Raw genomic sequence first — 24,943 nt, 5'->3', positions numbered from 1 at the left:
TTTTGATTTGAAGATTTATTTGAAAGGAAGACTTAGAGAGAAGGAGGGTGAGAATGAGAGGGAGAGACCCATCTTCCATTTGCTGGTTCATTCCACAAATGCCTGCAACAGCCAGAGCTGGGCCAGGTGGAAGCCAGGAGTCTAGAATTGCATCCCGGTCTCTGACTAGAGTGGCAGGGACCCAAGCACTTGGGCCACCATCTGCGGCTTTCTCAGTTGCTTTATCAGGGAGCTGGATTGGAAATGGAGCAGCTAGGACTAGAACTGGTGATCCTACGGGATGCTGGCATCACAGGCATTGGCTTAATTGTGGAGCAACACCAGGCCCATGGGCAAGAGATACACTTTAAAATGCCAATGAGCCAACAAGGAAAGATAAAGTTTCAACAAATACTTACCATCTTTAAAATCTAATTCCCCACACCATAGGTAACTTCATAACATTGTTTGCCCCCACTGGGGCTATTTGCATTTAAAACTGTGTGAATGGAAGAGCTGGCCCCATACAAACTCTCCATACTCTCATCCAGACTTCTTGAGGGCCCCATACCAGAGGTCACAGGTAAGGCTAGCTGCTCTTCTGCTTGAACTATTTTATCTCTGTGTAACTCTAGTTCCAAGCATGTAACTCTAGATTCTGGGCCTGCTCAGAAATGGAGTGCCTTGGTTTCCACCTAAAAGCATTAAAGAGTTCTCTTTATACCCAAGATTCTAGGCCTGGCAACCTTATTGAGAAAAGACTGGAGTTCAAATACGTGGAGAGCCCTGTTGCACACTCACTTTAACAGCACAACATAAATTGTGTCGCTGAAGCATTGTAGACTTTCATGTGTTTCATTACAGAAACCTGAACAGGGCGGATTAACCAAATCCCATTTGGACTTAAAGCAGCTGGAAACCTCTTCAAGCCAGCTCAGTTGCACAGTGGTAGCAAGGCAGAAAACCATATTCCAGTTTCAATTCAAGATGGCCTTCACGCTCCAGTCTCCATTTTAAGATTTCATGACTCAAAAAACCTTCCATTTAAAAACATTATTCTGTTCCTTAGGCCTTCTCACTGCCATATGTCCATGGCGATTGACTTGAGCAAGAAGCGCCCTGGCCTCGAGTGAAACCACATGAAGCACGCAGCACGGAGTCAGGGCAGCCAGGTCTTTGTACAGAGCCCGAGTTTCCATCACTCGGTCATCTTCCGGGTGCCCGAGGAAAATTCTGGATACAGAAAAGGGTCCAATTTGCTTTAAGAGACTCTTAGGGGAAAGATGTAAACGATCCGAACTCCATGCCTCAGGAGAAGCAAACGTCTCCAACGGCTGCCGCTCCGACGCACCTGCCGTTCCCGCCCCCGACCCCACCCACCGCAGTCTGAGGGTCGCTCTAGGGGTCACGGTAGGAAGACCCATGCCCTGCGGAAGCTTCCGGCCCTGGACCCAACAGGGTGTACCCCACAGCCCCAGGGGCGGTCCCGGAAGTGACGTAGGGACGCGCCCTCCATTTTGTGGAACGCCAGCGCTACTAAGTGCGTCAGTTGTCGAGAGGCGTAGACGAGTTAAGTTCTGGTCTGCAGGGAGGTTGACGACTCCGTCGCAGACTACGGACCTCTCTGGGTCTCAGCTGCCAAAGATCCTGTCCGGTAGGTGAGTGGCTCACTTTGAGGGCAAGGCTTCTCGGATCGAGGCTTCTCCATGGCCCCTCAGGTCGCGAGTGGTCGGGGCTGCTCTCTTTGCGGAGGACGGCGTCTAATGAACGCAGTTGACTCGAGGTGGGCGCTGGGGCACGTCTCCCTTTTAGTGTTGCTTGAGGGGTAGTGAAGGTGGAGGGGTGGTCATGTTTGCGGTCGTTTGTACACAGGGGTTACGCGCCCCTCCCTGCCACTCTCATGGCTTCGTTATCCAGCCGCCCCGAGTCGTGGGCCTAGGCGGCTCTGACTCTTTGCCCAGGGTGCGGCGCGGGGGCCACCTGCGGGCGGGCAGAATGAGTCCGGAATGGTGGCACCGGGGAGGGAGTGGGAGAGTTTGGCTCGCGCTACTCTGCCCGGCGCTGACTCCGCGGCCGCCATCTTGGGGCCGCCGAGTGCCCGCCCTTCGTTGTGTGCGCAGGCGCGGCCGCGCTCTCGCGAGACGCAGGTTCCCGCCCCCTGTGAATCGCCGGGCCTCTGCCATTGGGCTGGTCCCGCGGAGGGCGGGGTCGGCTCCGCCTGCGGTTCTCGGCCTTTCCTAACTGCGGCAGACGGGAGGGGGCCGGGGCGGCGCGCGGCGGCGCGGCTGCGCAGTGCGAGAGGTGGCAGTGGGCGTTGCGGTGGCTGCGGTCTGGGCCCCGGGGGTAGGGGGAGAGCCGGGGGGTCGCGTTGGGAGCCGGCCGTGCTGTCACCCTGCCGGGTAAACGTTTTAAGCTACGTGGGATGCGTTTGGTGGCTGCTTCCGGCATTCCTGTGCGCCCTTCATTGGTGCTGTCTCGGTTGATTGATTCTCTGGCAGGAAGCGCTAGCCGGACACCATGAGTGGCTGTCGAGTGTTCATCGGGAGGCTAAATCCGGCGGCCAGGGAGAAAGACGTGGAGAGGTTCTTCAAGGGCTACGGACGGATAAGGGATATTGATCTGAAAAGAGGCTTCGGTTTCGTGGTGAGTATTCGGAGCAAGGGTCGTCGAGTGGGCAAAGCTTTGGGTAGGCAGTACCGTGTCCAGGGAGAATCTTGTGTCTGCAGCAGAAAAGTTAGGCAGCGGATTGTCTTAAGAACGAACCTGCTGGCTGACTAACCTGCTGGCTGACTTGGGTCCCCTGCCGAGTCACCCTCTTGATGAGGTTTCTGTGTGTGGTCATGTCTTGATGTTGCCCTCCCCTCCCCTCCCCTCCCCTCCCCTCCTTTAGTGTTTGCGTGTTATATCCACTTGTGCAGCCGCGCTAAGCGTCTTTCGCTTGTGTTGTAGGAATTTGAGGATCCCAGGGACGCAGATGATGCCGTGTATGAACTTGATGGAAAAGAACTTTGCAGTGAAAGGTGAGGGTTTCGTACAAAATGGAGCAGACCAGGGCGGCCAGGGTGTTACCTTAAGCAGGGCTCCCTCCCGTACAGCTTGAATGTCTAACGCAGGCTCGTTCTTCTGTTTCTGTAGGGTAACTATTGAACACGCTCGGGCTCGGTCTCGAGGTGGAAGAGGTAGAGGACGATATTCTGACCGATTTAGTAGTCGCAGACCTCGAAATGATAGACGGTATGTGATGGGCGGAGGACTGCTGCTGATTCTGGCTACCGGGACTTGGTTTAAGCCTGAGGAACCATTAAGAGTAAATGATGCTGGGACTTGAGTCTGGTGTGTTCCTGTGGTAGCTCACTGGTCCTGGTGAGTCTGTAATGAGTCACAGAGAATAACACAGCAACTGTTGATGGAAGTCACCTGGTGACTTGTCACGGCTGAGTGTTTGAGCTTGTCCAGGGTTGAACACTAGAAGTGCGCTCGGCACTGCATTGCTTCCATTGTGAATACTCATTTTCTTCCTCAGAAATGCTCCACCTGTAAGAACAGAAAATCGACTTATAGTTGAGAATTTATCCTCAAGAGTCAGCTGGCAGGTTTGTTGAAATACGGTTTTTGCGTTATTTTGATGTGGATTTTTTTAAAGAAATATTAATGGGTAGCTAATGTTTTGTTAATGTTTTAAAATTAAAAGTAATTTTATCTTTGATTAATTTATTTTAATGGAATTGTAATTGTAAAGTTAAATTAATTAATTGTAATTGGGGGATGTTTCAAATTTTATTATTAACTAATCAAATGTAAATGTTTTGAGGATATTTTTCTTGTTTTGAAAAATCAATTTTAACCAAATATTAAACCCTTTATTTGCCAGCCTATCTGTGTCGTTGGCCTTATGACGAGGAGTGCCTGTGGGTTATCCTAATCGTTGTCTTGGTCACTCTTGGTTGGGCCTGGTTGACTTTGCCAGTCAGCTCCTACAGTGATCAATTGGCCACCTCTAGATCTGTGTTTGCCGGTCTAGACGTAATCGGTGCACTTCCTTGAAGTGCCAGGTTGCAGCGATCCCAGAGCATTGATAACGTGATCTGATCCCTAAGTTGAAAGCTGTCTTCCTGTAACGCTTCCGAATAAGAGGTCCTGGTCGAAAAGAGTTGAAAGATACGCAATTAGGTGTTCGTTGGAGTCCTGATCGCAGTAAAGTGGTCCTTGGTAACTGCTCAAGAGTAGAACATGTCTGCATCGCCAGTAGTCCGCTGATAGGGAGGGGCTGTGCGATTAAAGGCTTCCAGCGATTGGGTAGTATCCTTCAAGTGGGTGGCGAAGAGCCAGTCGGGCCTATGTCATGAAGGTTTCTCCGACCGATAAATGGTTTGCTGCTTGACTAGCCTAGGGAAATATTAATAAAGGTAAAGTAAACTTTTTTAATGGCATATGGGGCACAAAATAACTGGTGTCTTGTAAATGTTCTGTTTTTTTTTTTTTTTTTAATATAAATCTTCTACTTTAGTCTTTAAAATTTGTACTGTTTCTTTTTGTTTTTGTTTTTTTGTTTGTTTTTTTCCCCTTTGTACTGAACTCAGTATAGACTAATACTACTTTAATGTTAAAATCTGAATTTCCTTTAGCATTTTGCTTAAAAGCAATATGCTATTTGCTTATTTCGTGCCCTGATAGATACTTTTTGAATTCTGATAGAATACAAGTGTGGTAAATGCCATGTTTGTATATCTAACATCTTCTCTTTCAGTAGTCTTGTTTTTATACCATGTGCTTGTTTGTGTGTCACCTTTCCTCTTCTCCGCGTAACACAATTATCTTGTGTTAAGGATCTCAAAGATTTCATGAGGCAAGCTGGGGAAGTAACCTTTGCGGATGCACATCGACCTAAATTAAATGAAGGGTGAGTGTATATTGGAGATTGTGAAAGCCTTTAAATACCCTAACTTTTTTTCCATAAATAAGACTTATGATTTGGATGTATTGGAATGTAGTGGTTCTCCCCTGGAGACAAATGTGGCTGCACAGGGGACACGAGGCAGTGCCTGGAGATAAATTCGGTTGTAAAAACTGGTTGAGCGTGCTGTTGGCATGTAGCAGGTAGAAGCCAGGCATGCTGTTACAGCACCCCACAGTATACAGGATAGTTAATCCACAATAAAGAATTGCCTGGCCAGAATGTCAGCAGTGCCAAAAGTTGACTCTAAGGAGTGTTGTCTATCAGAAATCAGGCTTGATGCAGCAAGAGCAAAACAGAGGAACTGCTCATCTACACTGTGATAGGTCGCAAGATAATGGGGTGTATATACTCTGAAAATGTTTTTTTTTTCCTCCCATCATTTTAGGGTGGTTGAGTTTGCCTCTTATGGTGACTTAAAGAATGCTATTGAAAAACTTTCTGGAAAGGAAATAAATGGGAGAAAAATAAAATTAATCGAAGGCAGCAAAAGACACAGGTATTTTTAATAATTCCAAATCACAAGGGCTTTTTAATGGGTTTGTAGGGCTTATCACATGGGCTGATCCTCCCCTCCTTCTTTTCTCATAGTAGGTCAAGAAGCAGGTCTCGATCCCGGACCAGGAGTTCCTCTAGGTCTCGTAGCCGATCTCGTTCCCGTAGTCGCAAGTCTTACAGCCGTTCAAGAAGCAGGAGCCGGAGCCGAAGCAAATCTCGTTCTGTTAGTAGGTCTCCTGCGCCTGAGAAGAGCCAGAAACGTGGTTCTTCAAGTAGATCTAAGTCTCCAGCATCTGTGGATCGCCAGAGGTCCAGGTCCAGGTCAAGGTCCAGGTCCAGGTCCAGGTCCAGGTCCAGGTCCAGATCAGTTGACAGTGGCAATTAAACTGTAAATAACTTGCCCAGGGGGCCTTTTTTTAAAGAAAAAAACAAAAAAACAAAAAAACAAATTCCCAAACCATACTTGCTAAAAATTCTGGTAAGTATGTGCTTTTCTGTGGGGGTGGGATTTGGAGGGGGGTGGGGTTGGGCTGGATATCTTTGTAGATGTGGACCACCAAGGGGTTGTTGAAAACTAATTGTATTAAATGTCTTTTGATAAGCCTTCTGCTCACATTTTTGTGAATGTCTGAAGTATATAGTTTGTGTATATTGACAGAGCTCTTTTATAACTAAAGCAAATTTAATTTTTTTGTACTAGAAAAAAATTTGAACATTTTAGTTCCTGGTTATTCAAGTATGTTAATTCAAAATTAGTTTAATGCCTCAATTAAACTAATTAACAGCTTTGGCCATTTAAAAGAGCTCTGAATTTGCTTGTACATAAAGGCTTAATTTGAGTTTTCCTTGTTAGGGTTACGGGTATCCTCCTGCCCACCCTTTAACAGCTGCAGGACAGACCAATTAAAAGCAGCTGTTTGTTATTGATAATAAAATACTACAAAACTGCTTTTTGTCCTTGTCTGAAGAAATCCCATGCTATATACTCCTCCCACTCCTGTCTTTGTACAGAATGTTTTAGGACATTCCAGGCTAGTGAAAAGATGCTCAGAGAAGTTAGTAAACCGTTCAGAATCGATGACTGAGTGGTGTTCAGAGTTTCCTCCTATGTCCCTCTCCCCTATGTTTTCCCTTTATCACTTTATTAGCGTCAGTGTGTTCAGGTAGCAACGTGTTCCTCATCTACTTTGAAGGTTTAATGGTCCAGTTTTATGCTCAGAGATATGTAGCTTTTTAACAGTGAACATAAATGCTTAAGGCACTCTAACCTGCAGCTGCTTTTAGTCCTGAGACGTGTGTTAGAACGTGTGTTCTGGTGAAAACGAGTGATAATTCCCTTTAAGCCCTGTACTTGAGCATTCAGATCCTACCCAGTAAGGACTTTATGGTTCTTAGAAATCTTGAAGAATGGTTAGATTTTAGTCTTCTGTTTGGGTATTGTGCTACAGAAGTATTTGACAACAAATAGCATCTATTTAACAAGGAATTATAAGGAACTATTTTAAGTGCCTTATGTATTTCTTCAGTCTTCAAAATTACATGAGAAAATTTGGGGACTTTTCCAAGAACAGTGAAATGGGAGTGAATCCAGATTGTGTCTCGATCCAGGAGCCCAGAACCACACACTTGTAGCATTTGAGGGATATTGAGGGAGGCAGAAGAACTTGCAGAGTGGAAATCTGTATCCTTGTGTAAAGGCCACTTCCTGCTGTAGCCAAGACTAGAGCTTAAATGATTGTGTCAATAGGCTGAAGCTAGAAGTCGGTGGCATACTTGCTAATTTGAGGGAATTGGGTTTATATCTATGGCAGAACTTAAGCATTTTTCTTTTGTAATCCTCAGAGCTTGTACAAGAGACCTTGATTGCAAAAAGCAAACTCCTCACCTTCCCAAATGGTAATACTCAGTCGTGTATACTTCGGCCATGCAGTGGTTACTGTTTTTATTCCGGCCCCCTCCCCACCAATAAATACCAGAGGCTAAGAAACTGAGTTCAAAAAGGAAGTTAGTTTGAACTAAAAAGGAGTGTAAATGTATCCTAAATGTTTTAGGATCAACCTTTGTAGAGTGTGGTGTAACCTTTGTTTTAGTTACATCCTTTTTCATTTAGTTTCATCCTAGTTTCCACTAAGGACAATTTAAGGGCAGTCTAACCCCCTGCTTTTCTTTCTTTCTTTCTTTTTTTTTTTTTTTTTTTTTTGACAGGCAGAGTGGACAGAGAGAGAGACAGAGAGAAAGGTCTTCCTTTGCCGTTGGTTCACCCTCCAATGGCTGCCACGGCCGGCGCGCTGCGCTGATCCGAAGGCAGGAGCCAGGTGCTTCTCCTGGTCTCCCATGGGGTGCAGGGCCCAAGGACTTGGGCCATCCTCCACTACACTCCTGAGCCACAGCAGAGAGCTGGCCTGGAAGAGGGGCAACCGGGATAGAATCCAGCGCCCCGACCGGGACTAGAACCCGGTGTGCCGGCACCACAAGGCAGAGGATTATCCTATTGAGCCGCAGTGCCAGCACCCCCTGCTTTTCTTGAACAGATCTGGTTTTTGTTCTAGGTAACCAAGTCTTAACAGCAGGTGATTGAGAAAATCTGAATAGGCAAATGTGAACATAATCCTAGAAAATGATAGTTTACCTCTGTTGCTAACAGGATGTGAATGACCTAAGCTGGTAATCTCTCTGGGTGTTGAGACTGCTTGTTAGACCTGCATTTTTGCCAAATTGGTTCACTGAAGTTATTGTTGGTTTCATTTGTACCTGATAACTAGATGATAGGAAATCTCTTAAGTAATTAGGTATGGTCAACTCTTGCAAGTGTTAATACTCATTAGCCATTTTAGTTTACATACAAGCAATAAACAAAACGTTAAAATTTGCTTAGAGAAAATTTGAAATTTGAGACTTCCAGTTGAAAATTTTTAGATGGGAAGTAATTCTTTCGGCAAAAGTTCACAGTACCTGCAGTTTCTGGGTATGGTGCGTGAGAAGCCACTGGTGAGTGATGATATGTTAATGAAATAAAGCCCTGTTCCCTGGTTCTCCTTGTTAGAATATGCTCTACCCTACTTCTGGGATTGTATTTTCTAAAATTCTTTTCATCACATTATGGCTGTGAGAAGCTGTATTTAGTTTTTGTGCAATTGCTTTTGTGGTTTTTAAAAAAATATTTAAAAGACATTTATTTATTTGGAAGGCAGAGTTGCAGAGAGGCAGAGAAAGAGGTCTTCTATCAGCTGGTTCACTCTCCAGATGGCCACAATGGCCGGAGCTGTGCAGATCCAAAGCCAGGAGCCTACATGGGTGTGGGGACCCCAGGACTTGGGCCATCTTCCACTGCTTTCCCAGGTCATAGCAGAGAGCTGGATCGGAAGTGGAGCAGCTGGGATTCGAACCGGTTTCCTTATGGGATGCCAGCACTGGAGGCAACGGCTTTACCTGTTATGCCACAGTGCTGGTGCCCACTTTTGTATTTCGTGCTCACTTTTGCCTACTTGTAACTTGATGAGGTTCTTAGAAACTTTAATTTCAGTGTCACGGGGGAAGGAATGGAGTCTTTCAGGTTAGGAAGAACTGCAGTATTCTTGAGCATTTATTTTTCTTTTGTTTCACAAATCTTGGAAAATGATTTGGGTGTTTGATTAATGGGTAAATCACCCATTTGTCAGTTCAGTAACTAAATGAGTGGTTCTGGAGATTCAGAGGCAAAAGACAAATTGGGTCTCTGCCTTCATAGAGTTTGCAGTCACAGAGCGAGTCGTTTTTAATAACAGGTATTAGGGTCTACCTGTTGGGGGGGATAGGTGATGCTTTGAGGTGAGATTGTCCTCCAGGGTAAGGCTTGATTGGTGCCATACGCTGGAGTGCTGGGGAAACACTGACAAGACAGCTGTTCCTTTTGGTTTTGCTCTGCATTTAACCACCATGTTTTTCTGAATTGCAGTCTGACCAGAGTCCAGGCCACCAGGGGAAAGACTAGGCTGTGCCCGGGGAGCACTCCTCTCCTTTGGTGGTGCCATTTCCCAGATTTCCTGGAGTTTCTTCAGTTGTGGCAGCTTTGTAGATTACTTTTGTTTTGTCTGAAAAGTTAAAAAGGATCAAAGGTGGGGAGAATAACATTGAATAGGAAATTCATATGAAGAATAAAAGAATACCCACTTACTGCTGCAGTGCCATATGTATAGTTCTGTCTTATCCCGCCTATGATTTACTCAAGCTGTTAGTACTAGAAATAAGAAATAAATTAGCAGAATAATGAGTCTTAGATATTCCACCACCAATTTTTAAGTACAATAAGACAGTAGGGGAGACAGAGTAAGGAAGGATGGCTTGCATTCTGGGGGTAAGGAGGGCGCCAGGAAGGAAAGAGCTTGGGGAAGCATCTAGCCAAGCAGTGTCCAGCCATCCCCAACACGTCTTCATGTGCAGTTTCCTGCTCGTGAAGGGGTGGGCAGCTTTGCAGAAGGGAGTCTGCCCTCCAGGCTCCATCTCTAGGACCCAACGCACAGCTGCTTTATTCTGACAACAAACCGGGATTCTGAGCTCTAGAGAGAGGTTGCTCTGACATATTATTGCTGCTGGGGTCTTCTGAGGTGGATCGTGAAGAAATTTTTCTCCTTAGGTCTTGAGAGCTAAAGATCTGGGAGATTGTCCCTGGGGCACTCTAGGCCCGAGAACGTGGTTGGTGGTTCTTCGAGGAACGCCTTCACATGCACAACCCTACCCTCTTTTCCCCTAAGAGGATGGCAACATTATTGGACATTGAATCTCTGAGTTATTCTGGTAACTCGGGGGCTTAAATTCTTCCCTACAACTCTGTAGTTTTGAATCAAAGCTTGTAAAATGGATTTCTTTTGGCTACTAGGTAAGATCATATTGTAGTTACTGCAGAGTGAGAATGCATTTGTTAATAGAGGGTAATAGATTTTATTAGCAAAAGTTCTGTATTTTCTCTCAGGGGAATATGTTAGGGTCTAGAAAGGTGTTGAAGAGGCTCTGAAGTTCATGAGAAGGGGCAGTTAGGAACAAGCTGGTGTTGAGTTAGAAATTATGGAAATGTATTATAAAGTAGTTTCCTGAAGAAAAAGAATTAGGGTTACAGGGCACTTTGAGGGTGGAATTCCAGATGTGGCTGAGGTTTGATGGATTTTTGAGGTAAGTGTTGTGAACGTTTTTGGAAAGGTCTATGTCAGTCCAGCGGTAATCGGGAGTGAACCATAAATAGAATTGAGCTTATTGCGCAGCAGCCACTGTTCAGCGGACTCATGCTTAATTTACTGTGTGGCCAGAGTTGAGGAATACGCTGGATTCTGGGTTATATTGAGCTGCATTGCTTTAATATGCCCTCTCCAGTGTGAGTGCCCATGGTTTCAGGGCTCAAGATCCTAGTCCTCAAAAGCCCAGAATCTTGATGAACTTTGGCAAGTAGAAGAGAAATTGTTTTTACAAAAGTAGTATCTCAACTGTCTAATGCTCATGGTTTCCTTTTAAATGGGCTCTGCACTTGGACAGAGTGGTCCAGGTAACCGAAGTTTGACTCAGCTAGAAGGCAGAGATAGAATTTTAATTGATAGGGATAGTTTGGCTGTTGAAGATGGCTTGGGTATTTCTTGCTGCTCTCTTGTTTACTAGTGACTTGCTAAGAATGAAAGCCCCATCCAAAAGGACTCTCCTAAAAAATGTCAGTCTCTGGTCTCGTACTGGGAAGAGAACTTGGAAAGGAATGATTGAGTACTTGCCTTCGGAAGGCTTGATTTTCTCATAGCACCGAAAAACAGCGATGATGAGAAGCCCTTCTGCGAGCTGGAAAATCATGTAGAGGAGAGGAAAGAAGAAAAGTGGTCCAATGACTTCAGGGGCAAAGGTCACATTGAGGATGGTAGAACAGAGTTGAACATTCTGGAATCCGGTTTCCATACTGATGGTACGACTGTACCTGTAGGTGAGAGAAACCCAGCTCTTCAGTAGGTGGAGTCTAGACTCTGAAGGGGATACAGCACAAAGATGGGATGGGGGGACTTAAAAGTAATACCTACCGTGCACTAAGGCGGAAGAGAGCAGAGAGAATGAAGCCCAACAGGAAGCCAATAAAAGGCATCAGGGCAGAGATGGCCAGAAAATACGGTGTCATGACGTACATGATGCTGTTGCCCACATTGATGGCAGAGAGGACGGCGACCGCTATGCTGATGGAGAGAGTGATGACCACCCCCACCTGGGCATGAGGACAAGAGGGCAATCAGAAAGGTTAGAGGGGATAAGGAGAGCCGGGAGAGGGCTGGGGCTGGGAGGGGATGTGCACTGAGTCATTGGTATCTGAAGCCGAAGGGAACGTGGACGCCACTACCAAAAGCTCAGTCAAGTGCAGGTGCGAGAGATGTGCCTCATGGCTGGATAGCAGGTTGTCAGTGAAGTGCTGTGGTTTGGAAGGAGTGAGACTGCCCAGGCCTCTGTGAAGTGGTGGTTGTAAATAGTCATTTTTGGAGGCTTTCTACACATTTCTACAATGCTGTCATTCCAAGTATTTTGAGACTCAGTGGGACTTCACATATTGTCTAAAATCTTAGGGTGAGGACTTTAATTGATTTCTGGAAATTTGATTTCTGGAAATTTCTGGGTCATTTGAAGTGAAGCTGGTAAGCAAAGTGGATGATCCAGCCAGATAATATAATTTTAGGCCCAAAATGATAGCAGTCATAAAGTGGCAAGCCTACCTGAGTGACCTGCAAATTGGATATTAAAGTTCCTGGAGTTTGAAAATCGTGTTGTTGTAATAGCATTATTAGAAACTTAAAGGCCTGGGCAGGCATTTGGCACAAGCAGTTGAGATGTCACTTAAGACATCTGCAGTCAACCGTGCCTAGCTTGGGTCTTGGTTACATTTCTAGTTCTGGCTTCCTGCTGATGCACAACCAGGAGCAGGTGATGGCTCAAGTGCTTGGGACCCTGCCACCCCTTAGGAGACATCGGTTGAATTCCTGGCTCTTGGCTTTGGCTTGACCCAGCTTGGTGTTGTGGCCAACATCCCAGAGTGAACCAGCAAGTGGTGGGAAGATACTGTTTCTCCACCCCACTCCTAATCTTTGCCTTTCAAATTAGTTGAAAACAACAGTAGCAGAACTGTGGGTCTGCTCTGTCCCAGGTAAATGCTGGGAACAGTGGGGTGTGGGTGTGAAGGAGTGGTCATTTGGTCTACTAGTTAAAGACTAATCCATGTCCCACATCAGGGTGCCTGGGTTTGATGAATGGTGCTGGCTCCTGACTCCAGCTTCCTGCTAATACCCTGCAAGGCAGCAGTGACAGCTCAAGTGGTTTGGTACGTGCTACCGCCATAGGAGACCTGGATTGAGTTTCCAGATCTTGGCCTGGCCTAGCCAAGTCCTGACCAATGTGGGCATCTGGGGAAAAGAGCCAGCCGTTGGTAGCTCATTCTTTGTGTGTCAGCCTCTCAAATAGCTGAAGTTTTTAAAAGGTCATGGTTGCATTAACATTTAAAAGTTAGGTATCAATCAGGTGTTAGTGTATAACGTAAGGATGCTAGCTTTGAAAATGCACATCCATGCACTGTCGGAAGTACGTTTTAGAAAGTAATGTACTCCAAACTGGTGATGTATGCTTGTCTTAAGGCTTGTCCTTTTTATCTTGAATGAAGAAATACAGCACATAATATTGCATTGTTTCTTTTTTAAAGATTGGTTTTATTCATTTGAAAGGCAGAATGAAAGCTACCTTCCATTCAACTGGTTCACTCTCCAAATCAATAAAACAGCCAGGGCTGGGCCAGGCTGAAGCCAGTACCCTGGAACTCCATCTGGGTCACCAATGTGAGTGGCAGGGCCCCAAGCAATCGGGCCATCATCTGCTGCCTTCCCAGGTGCATTTGTGGGGAGCTGGATTGGAAGTGGAGCATTCAGGATTTGACCTGGTGCTCATGGGATGCTGGCATTGCAAACGGTGACTTAACCTGCTGCGTTCCCATGCTAGCTTCACGGTTATTACGTGTTTATGGGTTGGTTCAGTTTCCAGCTCACTCATTTATTACATTTTCTATTTTTGGGAACATTTAAAAAATTTGTAGTGAAAAATTGCCATTTGAATTCTAAGTGCGTAATTCAGTGACATTAAGTACATGTACAGTGTTGTCCTGGGAACACTAGCATTTATATTGCTCAGATTTTAGCAGGGCAGGTTTGCATTTCTGTTTTAATGCATGTCGTAACTGATGTGAACACCTGTACCAATTAGTGGTCTTAGCCCAGGACTAAGGACTTTTTTACAGTTGTGACTGTTTGATTGAAAGACAGCTAGTTTCCCTGCACTTGGATGGATTTCACCTTTTGCGTTTGATGGGTCATATAGGGGACATTGGTTAGCAGTTGTTGTCTACAATTGCAGAAGCCATCTCCTGTGCGTGGGTATTCATGCTCACTCTTGGTGTCCCCTACCCTGTGGCTGCAGAGTGGTGGGTATGAGCCCAGAGTCTGTGGTCCAGGTGTGACAGCAGGCTCTGCCAGTTTCTGGTATCTAAACTTTGGTGAATCACTCAGCTTTCCTGAGGTTGATGGCCCAGGATCTAGCATCTAAGAATCACTATGATTGCTCATGGTTAAAGATGATTTGCAGAGTTTCCTCCCATTCTTAACTGTGCTACTGGAGGAATTAAGTTCACAACCTCTTGCTGAGACAAGTGGCCCTGGGGAGTATCACCTATCAGCTTGCCAGTGACCCATGAGGTGGGCTAGTTTTTGAAAGTTGGATTGCTTTGATTTGAAAAGTCTGGAGGATTAATATGCAGAGGCTACACAATCCATTTGTTCATTTGTCAACTTCTGCTCTGTTTCTTGTGGAACAGGGTGTTGAAGGATGAACACAGAGCTTGAAGCTGTAATAACAAAGAAGTGCATTTCGGCCCACTGATTTGTATTTGCTTCCTCACTGGAGTGATAGAGTTTGGAAATGTACTATAAAACAGAGCTGCTGACCTTGTGGTTGTTTTAACAGGTTTAACAAGGGACAACGTGGATACAAGTGGGGAATAGAAACACGTGTTTATACAGTGTGATAACTCCAAGTGTTAGTAGATGTTGTGTGCTGTAGGAGTGAATAGAGTCGGTGTCCTGCCCGGGTTTGGTTGGCAGGGTCAAAGAAGGCTTCCTGGAGAAGGTGCTGTTTGTGTTCAAACCTGAAGGGAGTGAGCCCAGGGGAAGGTGGTTAGTGGGGTGGGAATTGGGAAGCAGGAGAGTGTTCTAGGGTAAGGGAAGGGCATGACCAAATTAAAAAGCCGTGACTGGAGGACCAGTTTAGACTAATGAAAGGCCTGAGCAGCCACATTGAGGTGGTTAATGTTTATCCTGGAGGGGAGCAAGGAACCAGTGGAGCGGCAGGGTAGACTTTGTACTCCACATCTCTGTTCTCAGGGTAGAACTGGATCAGAGAACAAGGTTAGCAGGCTGTTTGAGTTGTCTGGTAAGAGAAGGTGGAGGTCTGAATGAAGATAGTGGAGGGTGGGTGTGAGTGGGGAGGGAGAGGGGACCTTGACAGCAACCCTGGAGCTGGCTCAGGTGATGAGGTACAGAGTGGCACTCTCAAAGGTGGTCATTGGAGGAGGGAGGAGCAGGCTGGGGAGGTGGTGACTATAACTTAAATGGGTATTCATGTAGAAAGATGTGGCAGTTAATACAGGCATTGGGAAGTCAGCTTGCAGGTGGTGTTTGCAGGCCTGAGATGGATGAGATCTTGTGGGCGAGAGAAGTCCAGGAAAGCAGCAAGGTTGGACTGAATGCACAGAATTAACTCACAAGAGAGAAAAGTGGGAGAGGCGGTAGGAGGGTGGGGAGCCTGAAGTTGAAGGAGAAGCTTTTAGGAAGGAGACTGTGGTCCCGCATGTAACACTAGTAAAAGGTCAAAGAGGTGTTGAGAAATGTCCATTGGAGTTAGGAGGGGGTGACTAAGATGCTGCGCGAATGGGACACCAAGAGGGGAAAGTGGAGGAGGGGGCAGCTCAGATAACAGATCGATTGTTAAGGGCCTGGTCGCTCAGGAGTTTGACAGGCAGTGTGGTGGAGGTACGAAGGTGTTGGAAAGGAAGTGGGTTGATGGGGAAGGGAGTTTCTCTGAAGCCCGGCTAGGAAGGGGAGGTGGATCCCACAACAAATCCTGGTGATTGGTTATTTTGTTAATGGTAGGGGAGACGTGAACTTAGCAGTGCTGATCTGCAGAGACAATACAGAGGTGTTTAGAGCAACAGGAGGGGCGTAGTCAATAAAAGGAGGTCTCTGAGGAGCAAGGTGGGGAGAGTGGGAGATAAACCCCAGGGCTGATGTGAGAGTGTTCCGCTGTGGATAGGAGGAGTGACCTTTCCATGTCTTAAAATAGATGGAAAAGGGAACCATAGCCATGGTATTGGGACTGGGCAAGGACAGAAGTAGAAACTGCTGCAAACTTGGAACTGCTTTGTTCCAGATCTTAAACTGTTGGCAAACCTCAGACTTGCAAACAGCATGCCATGTGGACAGGCTGAAGACGTACATCCTGGGGACAGATGACAGCACGTGCCAAGTTCTGAGGACCAGGATGAACAATGAGGCGGACAGGGACTGAGCTCCAAGGGCAGAGAAGTTGGTGGAGGAGGCAGACTGCACTCCAGGAGTCTGGGGTTTCTCTCAGAGCGAGGCTGTGGCATGATGCTTTGTGCTCTTCCATACCACCTGTGACCTTACCTCTTCACTTGCCTCCCATCAGCTGTACGCTGCTACATCCCTGGTCTCTTCTTGTCTTGGCTAGTCAGCAAACTTGACCTCTGAACTTCAGCCCAGGCTCACCAGTCTTACCCTGTGTTCCTGGTTTAGCTCAGGCCCCTCCCTTCCAAGAAGCCTCCTGACCACTCCCCACCCTTACTGGTCTCTCCTTGATTCTGTGAAAACCTCCTCGTGTGCTGCTGTTGCGTCTTCGTCTCGGATGTGCTCTTTCACTTTGTGCAGATTCCTGACTCAGAGGAAGGTGAGTGCTTGGAGTCCATGGCGTGACATTAGCATCCAGTAGGAGCATAATGTTTTTATATATTTTTTCTAGCTTTCAAAAGCATCCTCCTGTACATTATGATCCCACAAAGTAGTAGGTGTATCAATAGCAGACCTTTTTAAAAAAGAAAACCAGGAAATGGACACAGAAAGTGCAAATGACTTACTCCAACCATACGTTGAGATGGTGGTGGTGTTCTTGCTCCCTGCCCAGTTTGCTCACTAAGATAGGCCCCGGGTTCTTACCTTGATGACATAGGGTACGTATTGTGGCCGTTTGGATTTGAGGATGATCCCTATGGTGCAAGGAATGAGAATCATGACCAGTGATATCATGATGCCTCCATAGGGCACCTTATCCTTCAGGTCCCCTTCATAGATGCCCCTGCTGTAGATGTACAGGAGGAGAGGCATCATCCCCAGGGCGAAGAAGGTGGAGCAGGTGGTCATCACGATGCTGGGTGGAAACAGAGAGAGTGGAGAGCGCCCGTTACCAGACTGTTTTGGGAAGGGCCTGCTGTGTACTAGGCACTGCTAAGTGCTGCAGCTCATTGCTTCATTTTATTTTCCCAGTAGCCTCTGGTATTTTTCTTTTTTTGCTGTGAAGTTGAACACCAGAAGAGTTGTGAGTTGGCCCAGATCACTCAGGTACTGACTGAGACAAGATTTGCATCCAGAACTGTGCAGCCGCTTTAGTTCTTTGTGCTTTGTTGCGGAAGGAACCACCATGATTTACTCTTTCTCCTTTGAGCTGTGCTGTACACACAGCCGATTTTGGAGGAAGGTGAGCTCCCAGCACCCTGACTGTAATCCAGGAAGAGCACTTGGCTCACACTTGTGAATGTCTGGCTTAGAGCCTGGGGACTGGCCAGGTGTAGCAGCTTTGTTCAACTGAGATAATATGAGACACAGTGACAGCACTTGGTCTTGGGGAATGGATAATAGGGCAGAAGGTTAAAAAAACAAAAGAGGGAAGTCAGCAGAGGCCAGTTAGAAGGATCATAGAAACAGCAGCAGAGCAGTAGCAATGGGGAGTAGTTGAAGGACCATGATGATAGAGCAGTGGAGGAGGCAGCCATAGTTAACCAGTTTAAGAAAAGTTTGGTGATGGAAAAGTCACCAAGATTCAGTGTGCTGACATAAAAATTAAGCGTGCCAGCAGCCAACTGGATTCCTAAATCTGAAAAAGATACCAAGAATTTACAGCAAATTTTAAACTTCATGGTGAAAAATTAGAAGGATTTTCTTTAACAAGAGGAATAAGCCAAGGGTATTGTCACTTCTTTATGAGCTCACTAGCACAGCAAAACAAAAAATAGGAAAATATAGGGTAGGAAGAGAGGAATTTGAGCTTTCAGTTTTTGCCAATAATAAGATTGTCCACAGAGGTGATCCAAGTGATTTGTAACAAATAAGAGAATCCTTGAAATTCTAAATACATTAAATAATTGGGTAACATTCTAGAAACAAATAATTTACAAGTGGATTTCCTTTTAAAGATATAACATAACATTCATAGAACTAAAAAATACTTACAAATATATCTAAAAGATTTACGGAAGGAAGTATAGAACTTAACAGAGGAGTGGGTGTTGTGGGTAAAGCCGCAGCCTGTGACTCTGGCTTCCCATATGGGTGCCGGTTTGAGACCTGGCTGCTCCATTTCTGATCCAGCTCACTACTAACGTGCCTGGGAAAGCAGCGGAACATGGCCAGATTGCTTGGGCCCTACCCCCATGTGGGAGATCCAGAAGGAGCTCCTGACTTCCAGCTTTGGCCTGGCCCAGCCCCAGCTGTTGGAGCCATACGAGAGTATACCATACTCATGGATGGAAAGGCAGTAGGGAAATCATCTCTTAAGCCTGTATAGATGTCAGTGAAGAAGTATTTTTTGTAGACTTGAAAGCCTCCATCAGGCAGTCCATGTAATCCTCTTAGAGCTCAAAGAAGAAAAAATAAGAAATGTGCCCCTTCCCCAAAGAGGCAGCCAGGCCCCTATGTTACCACAGTTCCAGTCTTGGGCATTTCCCATCCCTGTCCCTCAGGGTAAAGTAAGGATCCCAACAGTCTCAGAACCAGCAGGTTAGGACCTGGGGTCCCTGGACCAGCCTCCAGCCCCTGCACACATGCAAATAGCACCTGGGTGTCTGGGAACATGGCTCCCACATACCCAAGTAGACAAGGCACACGGAGTCCCAGAGCAAACTCCAAAAATGCTCACACCAAGCCAAGGTCTCTGCTCTAGGACACTGAAGGCCGGCGCTGTGGCTCAGCAGGCTGAGAATCCCATATGGGCGCTGGCTCTAGTCTGGCTGCTTCGCTTCCCATCCAGCTCTCTGCCATGGCCTGGGAAAGCAGAGGAAGATGGCCCAAGGCTTTCTGCCCCTGCACCCACGTGGGAGACCTGGAAGAAGCTCCTGGCTCCTGGCTTTGGATGGGCTCAGCTCCAGCTGTTGCAGGCATCTGGGGAGTGAACCAGCAGATGGAAGACTTTTTCTCTCTGTCCCTGTTTGTAACTCTGGCTCTCTCAAATAAATAAAAACTTTTAAAAGTCCTAAAAAAATTAAATTGAAAGTAAAGGACTAAGAGTAGTTCTTTTCAAAAAGAACAAAGTAGGGAGACTTGACCCTTCAGATATCTGGTCTCCTTAGGAAAATGTGATGCTCGTGCAAGAAGAGCTAAAGACCAGTCAATCATAGGTGACAGCTCACGCATGCTCACTTCTCAAGAGGTGTGGCATTTCAAGTTAACTGCAGATTGAGTGGTGCTGGGAATTTCTTTGAAAAGATAATACCATACATAAAAAATAAACTGGGTTGATCTCCACATGAAAATCAAACATTGAGAACTTTTTGAAAGAAAATACAGAAAAACTTTGTAACATTGCCAATAGTAACAGGTTTCATAATAACTGCAAGACAAATCATCTGCAAAAATGCTGGCAAGTCATGACATTTTATCAAGGGGTGAAGACAGGCTCCAAACTGAGTAGGTTGTTGTGACATAGATAAACAACTTTGCAAATCAATAATAAAAAGCCCAAATCAATCTCAAAAAACAGGCGAAGGACAAAGTTGTTCAGAAGAGGATGCTCAGAGAGGGCTAATACACATATGAAGGTTCCAGATCTTCCATGAAATCAAATTTAAAGTTGTTAACTCCCCAAATGGCAGTAACCTCCAGAGCTGGGCCAGGCTGAAGCCAAGAGCCCAGAACTCCATCCCACATGGGTGGCAGGGGCCTATGCCTATGGGCCACCATCTCCCTTCTCAGGCACTAAGCTTGGAGCTTGAAGGAGTGCTCTGATTTGGAATACCTGCTTTGCAGGTAGTGGCTTAACCAACTGTAACAATGAAGGCCCCAGCAGTCTGGCTTTGACTATGTATGCTGTCACATGTGCCCCCAGTGGACCATGAACAAGACAGAACCAAAACGTGAAACTCAGAAATAGCTGACCACAGAACCATGGATAAATAACAGCAAACTACAGCAGTTCAGATGTGTGACATTTTAGTTACATGCCTATCAAATACTTGTCAAATGATACAACATGAGATAGGACAGTTTATTGTGTGGATATGCTGGAAGTGATGAACATGGGAGGTGCTTTCTTTGGGGGTACGGTAGAGGGGAATGAGATCGGGACACGTAGGGCCAGCTGTTTCTTCCTAGGGGAAAAGTCTGCTTGGGTGGTAACTTAGAGCAGAGAAGTCCTGCTGACTGACCTTCGCTTGGTGTGAGCATTTTTGGAGTTTGCTCTGGGACTCCGTGTGCCTTGTCTACTTGGGTATGTGGGAGCCATGTTCCCAGTCACCTAGGTGCTATTTGCATGTGTGCAGGAGCTGGAGGCTGGTCCAGGGACCCCAGGTCCTAACCTGCTGGTTCTGAGACTGTTGGGATCCTTACTTTACCCTGAGGGACAGGGATGGGAAATGCCCAAGACTGGAACTGTGGTAACATAGGGGCCTGGCTGCCTCTTGGGGAAAGGGGCACATTTCGTATTTTTTCTTCGTCCTCGAGCTCTAAGAGCATTGCATGGACTCTTGCCTTTGGATATCCGTACACCTTGTTTGAGGGGCAGCTTTTGAGTCCCTGGCGACTGGAGGCAGACGTAGAGAAAGCTGCAAGGGAAGACCTCAGGGTCTCTGAAGTGGGCGACTTCTGGGTGGCTTCCATCTCCTTCTGCTTAGGGTTTCTACATCATGGTGGAGAGACCTGGGGAACTCCTTGGATTTTCTGTGGTCCCCATGGCCATTGGCTGTGGTCTCTGCTGTGGCCTGGTGAGGTGTGGGGAGCAGGTGAGCGTGGGAGGCAACCTTCCGCATGCCCCAACAAGCCACACTCCCTCCGGTTTGGAGGGCACTTCTCTTGCCTGTTGTCTCATGCAGGTTTTGGAGCTTGTCTAGTGGCATCTTTGAGGCAGGAGCTGCTCTGCTTGGTTTACGTGACAGCTTCCTGTGATGGCTGCCCCAGCCTCACTCCCAACTGGGAGGCAAAGTAGATGGCTCTGGACACAACTTCCCCAAAGTTAAAGTATAAAACGGAATCCATGTCTTACGGATTTCCTCTGGCTTTAAAAGGGGTGTTGGAGAGTGTCTTGTGTAAAATATGCACGCAAACTGGGGCCTGGGAGCTACTTAGCAATCTTTTCAATGTTTAACAATTCAGAGATTTCACAGGAAGCCGTGATAGCTGTGGGCCCTGCTCCCCTACCCCTCAAGGAGCATCTGTCTCCAGCCACTCTACTCTTGGACACGCTGGCCCTGAAGGTACTGGAGTAAGTACAGGCCCTGGAGCGGCTCCGACATTAAGCACAGTCTCTCGGGCTCAGTTTCCGCATCTTGAACTATGGCTCCTTGTGGCACCTCCTGCCAGGAGGCTCACTTAGCCAGGGCAGGTGTTTAGGGCCGCAGCTAGCTGTTTCTTACCAGTGCTGTTCTGTAATAACGCATGTAACAAGCTGTCCCAGCCAAGCTCCAATTAGAATTTGCCCTCTGGCGGCACAGGATGGTAGAGGACTCACACCCTGTCCCTGGAGTGCGAGGCACAGGAGCTTGGGGAAGGTGACTGTCCCAGTAGAGTGAAAATCTCTTGTGAGGTCTGGGGAGAAGCAGCTCCCAGGTATGTGGACAAAGAGGTTCTGGAGGAGGAGAGCACCAGGGTCGTGTTCAGGCTCCGCCCTGGGGTGGGGCTTAGAACCACAGAAATGTAGATGCTGATGGAGAGGCCTCATTAGCGCCCACTGGGACATCTGGTCACCCACACTTAAACCCCAGCCCCACTCATTGTCCCCGAGGCTCTGCTGCTGCTGCAGGTACACAAAGCCTTAGCTTACCCTTTCCCTCACACCCTACCCTCAGCATTCTTCTACACCAGAATTAAGAGAATGTCTGGCTTTCTTGGGACAGAAAGCACTTGACAAACCTTGACCACAGGTCAGATCAGTGACCTAGGGCTGGTTTTGCAACAAGAAAGATTTAGCTTAGATGGGGGAAGAATTTCCTGCCTGGGAGGTGGTTGAACATTAAAGCATATTCCCAGGAGAGACTGCACAAGCCAAGTCCCTCATCCTGCCTCCGCCTGTGGGCAGCCTCTCTGAGGGTGGACTCCCAGGGACTGAGAGCCCAGTGCCTTGCAGGTGTCAGGTCCCGACAAGCCCCAGCTTGCCCTCCAGTTTCTCTTAAAAATCTGGGCCAGTACTGCGGTGCAGTGGGTAGAGCCGCCGCCTGTGAAGCCGGCATCCCGTATGGCTTTGTGCCCTGGCTGGTCCGTTTCCGATCCAGCCCCCTGCCGATGGCATGGGAAAAGCAGCGGAGGAAAAGCAGCGCCAAGTGTTTGTGCCCCTGCCATCCATGTGACAGAACTGGAAGAAGCTCCTGGCTTCCTTCTGGCCCAGCCATGGCCATTGTGGCCATCTGGAGAGTGAACCAGAGTGGGCAAGATTCTCTCTGCTCTCTGTCTCTTCCTCCCCTAACTCTTTAGATATTTAGATAAATACATTTTTTAAAGAAAAAATCACCTGTGCCAGTGTCACTTGGCATCACCAGGAGGGGCTTCTGTACTGGCTGGTTTTCTAAGCAGAGGTCAGCAGGCCCAGAGGCTACAGGCCCCAGCACGCGGACTCTGAATGGTGCAGTCGTCAGGCATAGAGGGCATCGCCACTGCACACTAACCCAGAGGAAACTAGCTTGAGAGAGAGACTTAACTAAAGCAAGGACTTCTGCTGGTGAGCCTGTACGCAGGTGGTTGGAGCAGGTCTGAATTGTCCTCTGGGGCATTCAGAGCCAGAGTCCTACCTGCTTGGAAGGGTTCCGGCTCCCAGGAGCAATCCCTTGCTCATTCCAGCTGGATGCTTGGTGTGTGTGTATGGAGGGGGGGCAGGAGGGATGCTACTGAATTTGCTCCTACCTGTTTGGCTGAGATGGGGGCCCAGCATAACCTGGACAGGTGCTAGAATTTACCTGGTTGTACCTTTGCGTGAGAGAGTTGCTGCATCGGTTAGGGGGAGGACCAGACAGAACAGGCAAGGACCAGACGTCCCAGATGCCGAGACCCTTGGGAGGCCTGTTGGCTGCCTGCCTGTTCTGTAGGCATTGGAGGTGCTCGCTGGTTCCAAGTCATCTTGATCTCCCTGACTGTTTGCAACCAGTTGTATCTCCTTTCTCATCCCTGGCCTCATAGCTGACAACCTGGCCCCCGCGTGCCCTGAATGTCCCCTTAAGACGATCCTTGTGCCCACCTGAGATGCCTCTGGGGGTTGGGGGTGGACAGGATACTGTCCCTGGACCACTTTGGCCCCTTTGGCTTGTTTCTTAGAGACATTCCCCAGCCCCTGCTCAGCATAAAATCTCTTGCCAGTAAACCCAGCTGCCACCTTGCCCGGGTGTCCACCCGGCATCCCCGCCGCCTGCCCTTGTCTGCGGGCTTCAGTGCAGCTGTTTCCCTCAAACGCGCTGTCTCCCCAGCAGCCCCTGGGGCAGCACGCACCCTCCCCACCCCCATCCTACCTGAGGTTCATGTCCCCCTTCACGGCCAGACTGAAGAGATTGGACATGTTCCCCCCGGGTGAGCAGCCACAGACCAGGATGGCCAAGGCTTCAATGTTGTTCAGCCGGAAGAGCTTGCCCAGCACGAAGGCGGTGAGCGGCATGATGCCGTACTGGGCCACCAGGGCGATGGCCAGCCCCTTGGGCTTGAGGAAGTGAGCCTTGATCTTGCTGAACTCCATGGTGCAGCCCAGCGAGAGCATGATGATGAGCAGCATGATCACCAGGATGACGCTGAGCGCCAGGTCGGTGGGGCGCTTGCCGAAGTTGGGCGGCAGCGTGAAGTTGAAGGGGGCGGACTCGTTGTGCGCCTCCATCCTCCCGTGGGCCGCGGCAGGACCACCCTGGTTCTCTCCTCGCCGTGTCCCGGCTGGGATGCCTTCTTGAATCGCCTCCCCAGTCAAAGTGTTTTCTGGACAAAATGTAGCTCTGGGCAAATAGAAGGATTATGCAATGAACAGAGCTGTTTCTCTGGTTGTGACCTCAGAGGGAAGAGAGAGCTCAGGGCCTTATCTGCCTGGCCTCTCCTGCCTCACCCCAATTCCCTGACCTCTGATTGTGTCCTGGGTGCCACTCACACTCTCCCTTTACCAGGGACAGAGGGCTTATCTCTCCCCTTTGCCCTGTGTTGAACCTGCTCTACAGGTGCTCTGTGCCTGGGGATCCAGCCAGGACCTGCATGAGCTGGAGTCCAGCCCTGCACCTTCCTGCAGCTTCTGTTCTGGCCCAGCCTTTTCTGTTTTTTTTTTAAAGATTTATTTGAGGGGCTGGTATTGTGGCGTAGTGGGTAAAGCTGCCACCTGCAGTGCTGGCTTCCCATATGGGCACCAATTCAAGTACTGGCTGCTCCACTTCTCATCCGGCTCTCTGCTATGGCCTGGGAAAGCAGTAGAAGATGGCCCAAGTCCTTAGGACCCTGCACCCGCATGGGAGACCCAGAAGAAGCTCCTGGCTCCTGGCTTTGGATCGGTGCAGCTCCAGCCATTGTGGCCAAATGGGGAGTGAACCAGCGGATGGAAGACCTATCTCTCTCTGCCTCTCCTCTCTCTGTGTAATTCTTTCAAATAAATCTTTTTTAAAAAAGATTTATTTGAAAGAATTACAGATAGAGGTAGAGGCAGAGAGAGAGGGCTTCCACCTGCTGTGACAGCTGTAGCTGGGCAGATCCAAAGCCAGGAGATAGGAACTTCCTCTAGGCTTCCCACATAGGTGCAGAGGGCCAAGTTCTGGGGCCATCCTCCGCTGCCTTCCCAGGCACATCAGGAGGGGGCTGGATTGGAAGTGGAGCAGCCAGGCCTGGAACTGGCACTCTTTCCAATATGGGATCCTCCATGGGTTACCGTTTATCCCCAAAGCCCAGGAGTAAAAGAAGCTGAGTGTTACCATTGGTTCCTGGATGTAGGCGGTGAAGTCCGTGGAGCTGTGGGCCAGGGTCGGGGCAGGTGGTGCTGCTGGCC

At 47.9% G+C, this 24,943-nt stretch overlaps 2 protein-coding genes across 4 annotated transcripts; one reads left to right on the top strand and one right to left on the bottom strand.

Annotated features, from left to right (window-relative positions):
- The first annotated feature begins 1,503 nt into the window (after positions 1 to 1,503).
- On the top strand, positions 1,504 to 6,379 carry SRSF5 (serine and arginine rich splicing factor 5). Of its 3 annotated transcripts, none has more exons than XM_062181811.1 (8): positions 1,504 to 1,633; positions 2,478 to 2,622; positions 2,929 to 2,999; positions 3,115 to 3,213; positions 3,503 to 3,572; positions 4,806 to 4,879; positions 5,322 to 5,432; positions 5,525 to 6,379. In XM_062181811.1, exons 2-8 carry the CDS (start codon positions 2,497 to 2,499, stop codon positions 5,814 to 5,816), a joined length of 843 nt encoding a protein of 280 aa, XP_062037795.1. In that variant the 5' UTR covers positions 1,504 to 1,633; positions 2,478 to 2,496; the 3' UTR covers positions 5,817 to 6,379. The 3 variants fall into 3 exon arrangements, with proteins under 3 accessions (XP_062037795.1, XP_062037794.1, XP_062037796.1); XM_062181810.1 differs by having other exon boundaries at positions 1,504 to 1,637; XM_062181812.1 differs by lacking the exon at positions 1,504 to 1,633 and adding an exon at positions 1,648 to 1,762.
- A 3,018-nt stretch (positions 6,380 to 9,397) lies between these two features.
- SLC10A1 (solute carrier family 10 member 1) lies at positions 9,398 to 23,974 on the bottom strand. Its single transcript, XM_062181809.1, has 5 exons — positions 23,448 to 23,974; positions 16,687 to 16,897; positions 11,458 to 11,636; positions 11,161 to 11,357; positions 9,398 to 9,501 (listed from the first exon to the last, which is right to left on the bottom strand). Exons 1-5 carry the CDS (start codon positions 23,801 to 23,803, stop codon positions 9,398 to 9,400), a joined length of 1,047 nt encoding a protein of 348 aa, XP_062037793.1. The 5' UTR covers positions 23,804 to 23,974.
- Between the last annotated feature and the right edge of the window lie 969 nt (positions 23,975 to 24,943).

This window comes from Lepus europaeus, chromosome 22, assembly GCF_033115175.1.
Source record: "Lepus europaeus isolate LE1 chromosome 22, mLepTim1.pri, whole genome shotgun sequence".
NCBI lineage: Eukaryota > Metazoa > Chordata > Mammalia > Lagomorpha > Leporidae > Lepus > Lepus europaeus.
Note: the sequence above shows the minus strand (reverse complement) of the source record. Positions and strands in the feature narration are given on the sequence as shown.

Excerpts from the sequence above, each read along its gene's own strand:
- SRSF5 (XM_062181811.1), top strand. The coding sequence starts at position 2,497 with ATGAGTGGCTGTCGAGTGTTCATCGGGAGGCTAAATCCGGCGGCCAGG. Across the intron at positions 3,000-3,114 it reads AAAGAACTTTGCAGTGAAAG|GGTAACTATTGAACACGCTC; the intron begins GTGAGGGTTTCG and ends CTGTTTCTGTAG. Across the intron at positions 5,433-5,524 it reads GAAGGCAGCAAAAGACACAG|TAGGTCAAGAAGCAGGTCTC; the intron begins GTATTTTTAATA and ends CTTTTCTCATAG.
- SLC10A1 (XM_062181809.1), bottom strand. The coding sequence starts at position 23,803 with ATGGAGGCGCACAACGAGTCCGCCCCCTTCAACTTCACGCTGCCGCCC. Across the intron at positions 11,358-11,457 it reads CTCTTCCGCCTTAGTGCACG|GTACAGTCGTACCATCAGTA; the intron begins GTAGGTATTACT and ends TCTCACCTACAG. Across the intron at positions 9,502-11,160 it reads GAAAATCAAGCCTTCCGAAG|ACAAAACAAAAGTAATCTAC; the intron begins GCAAGTACTCAA and ends TTAACTTTTCAG.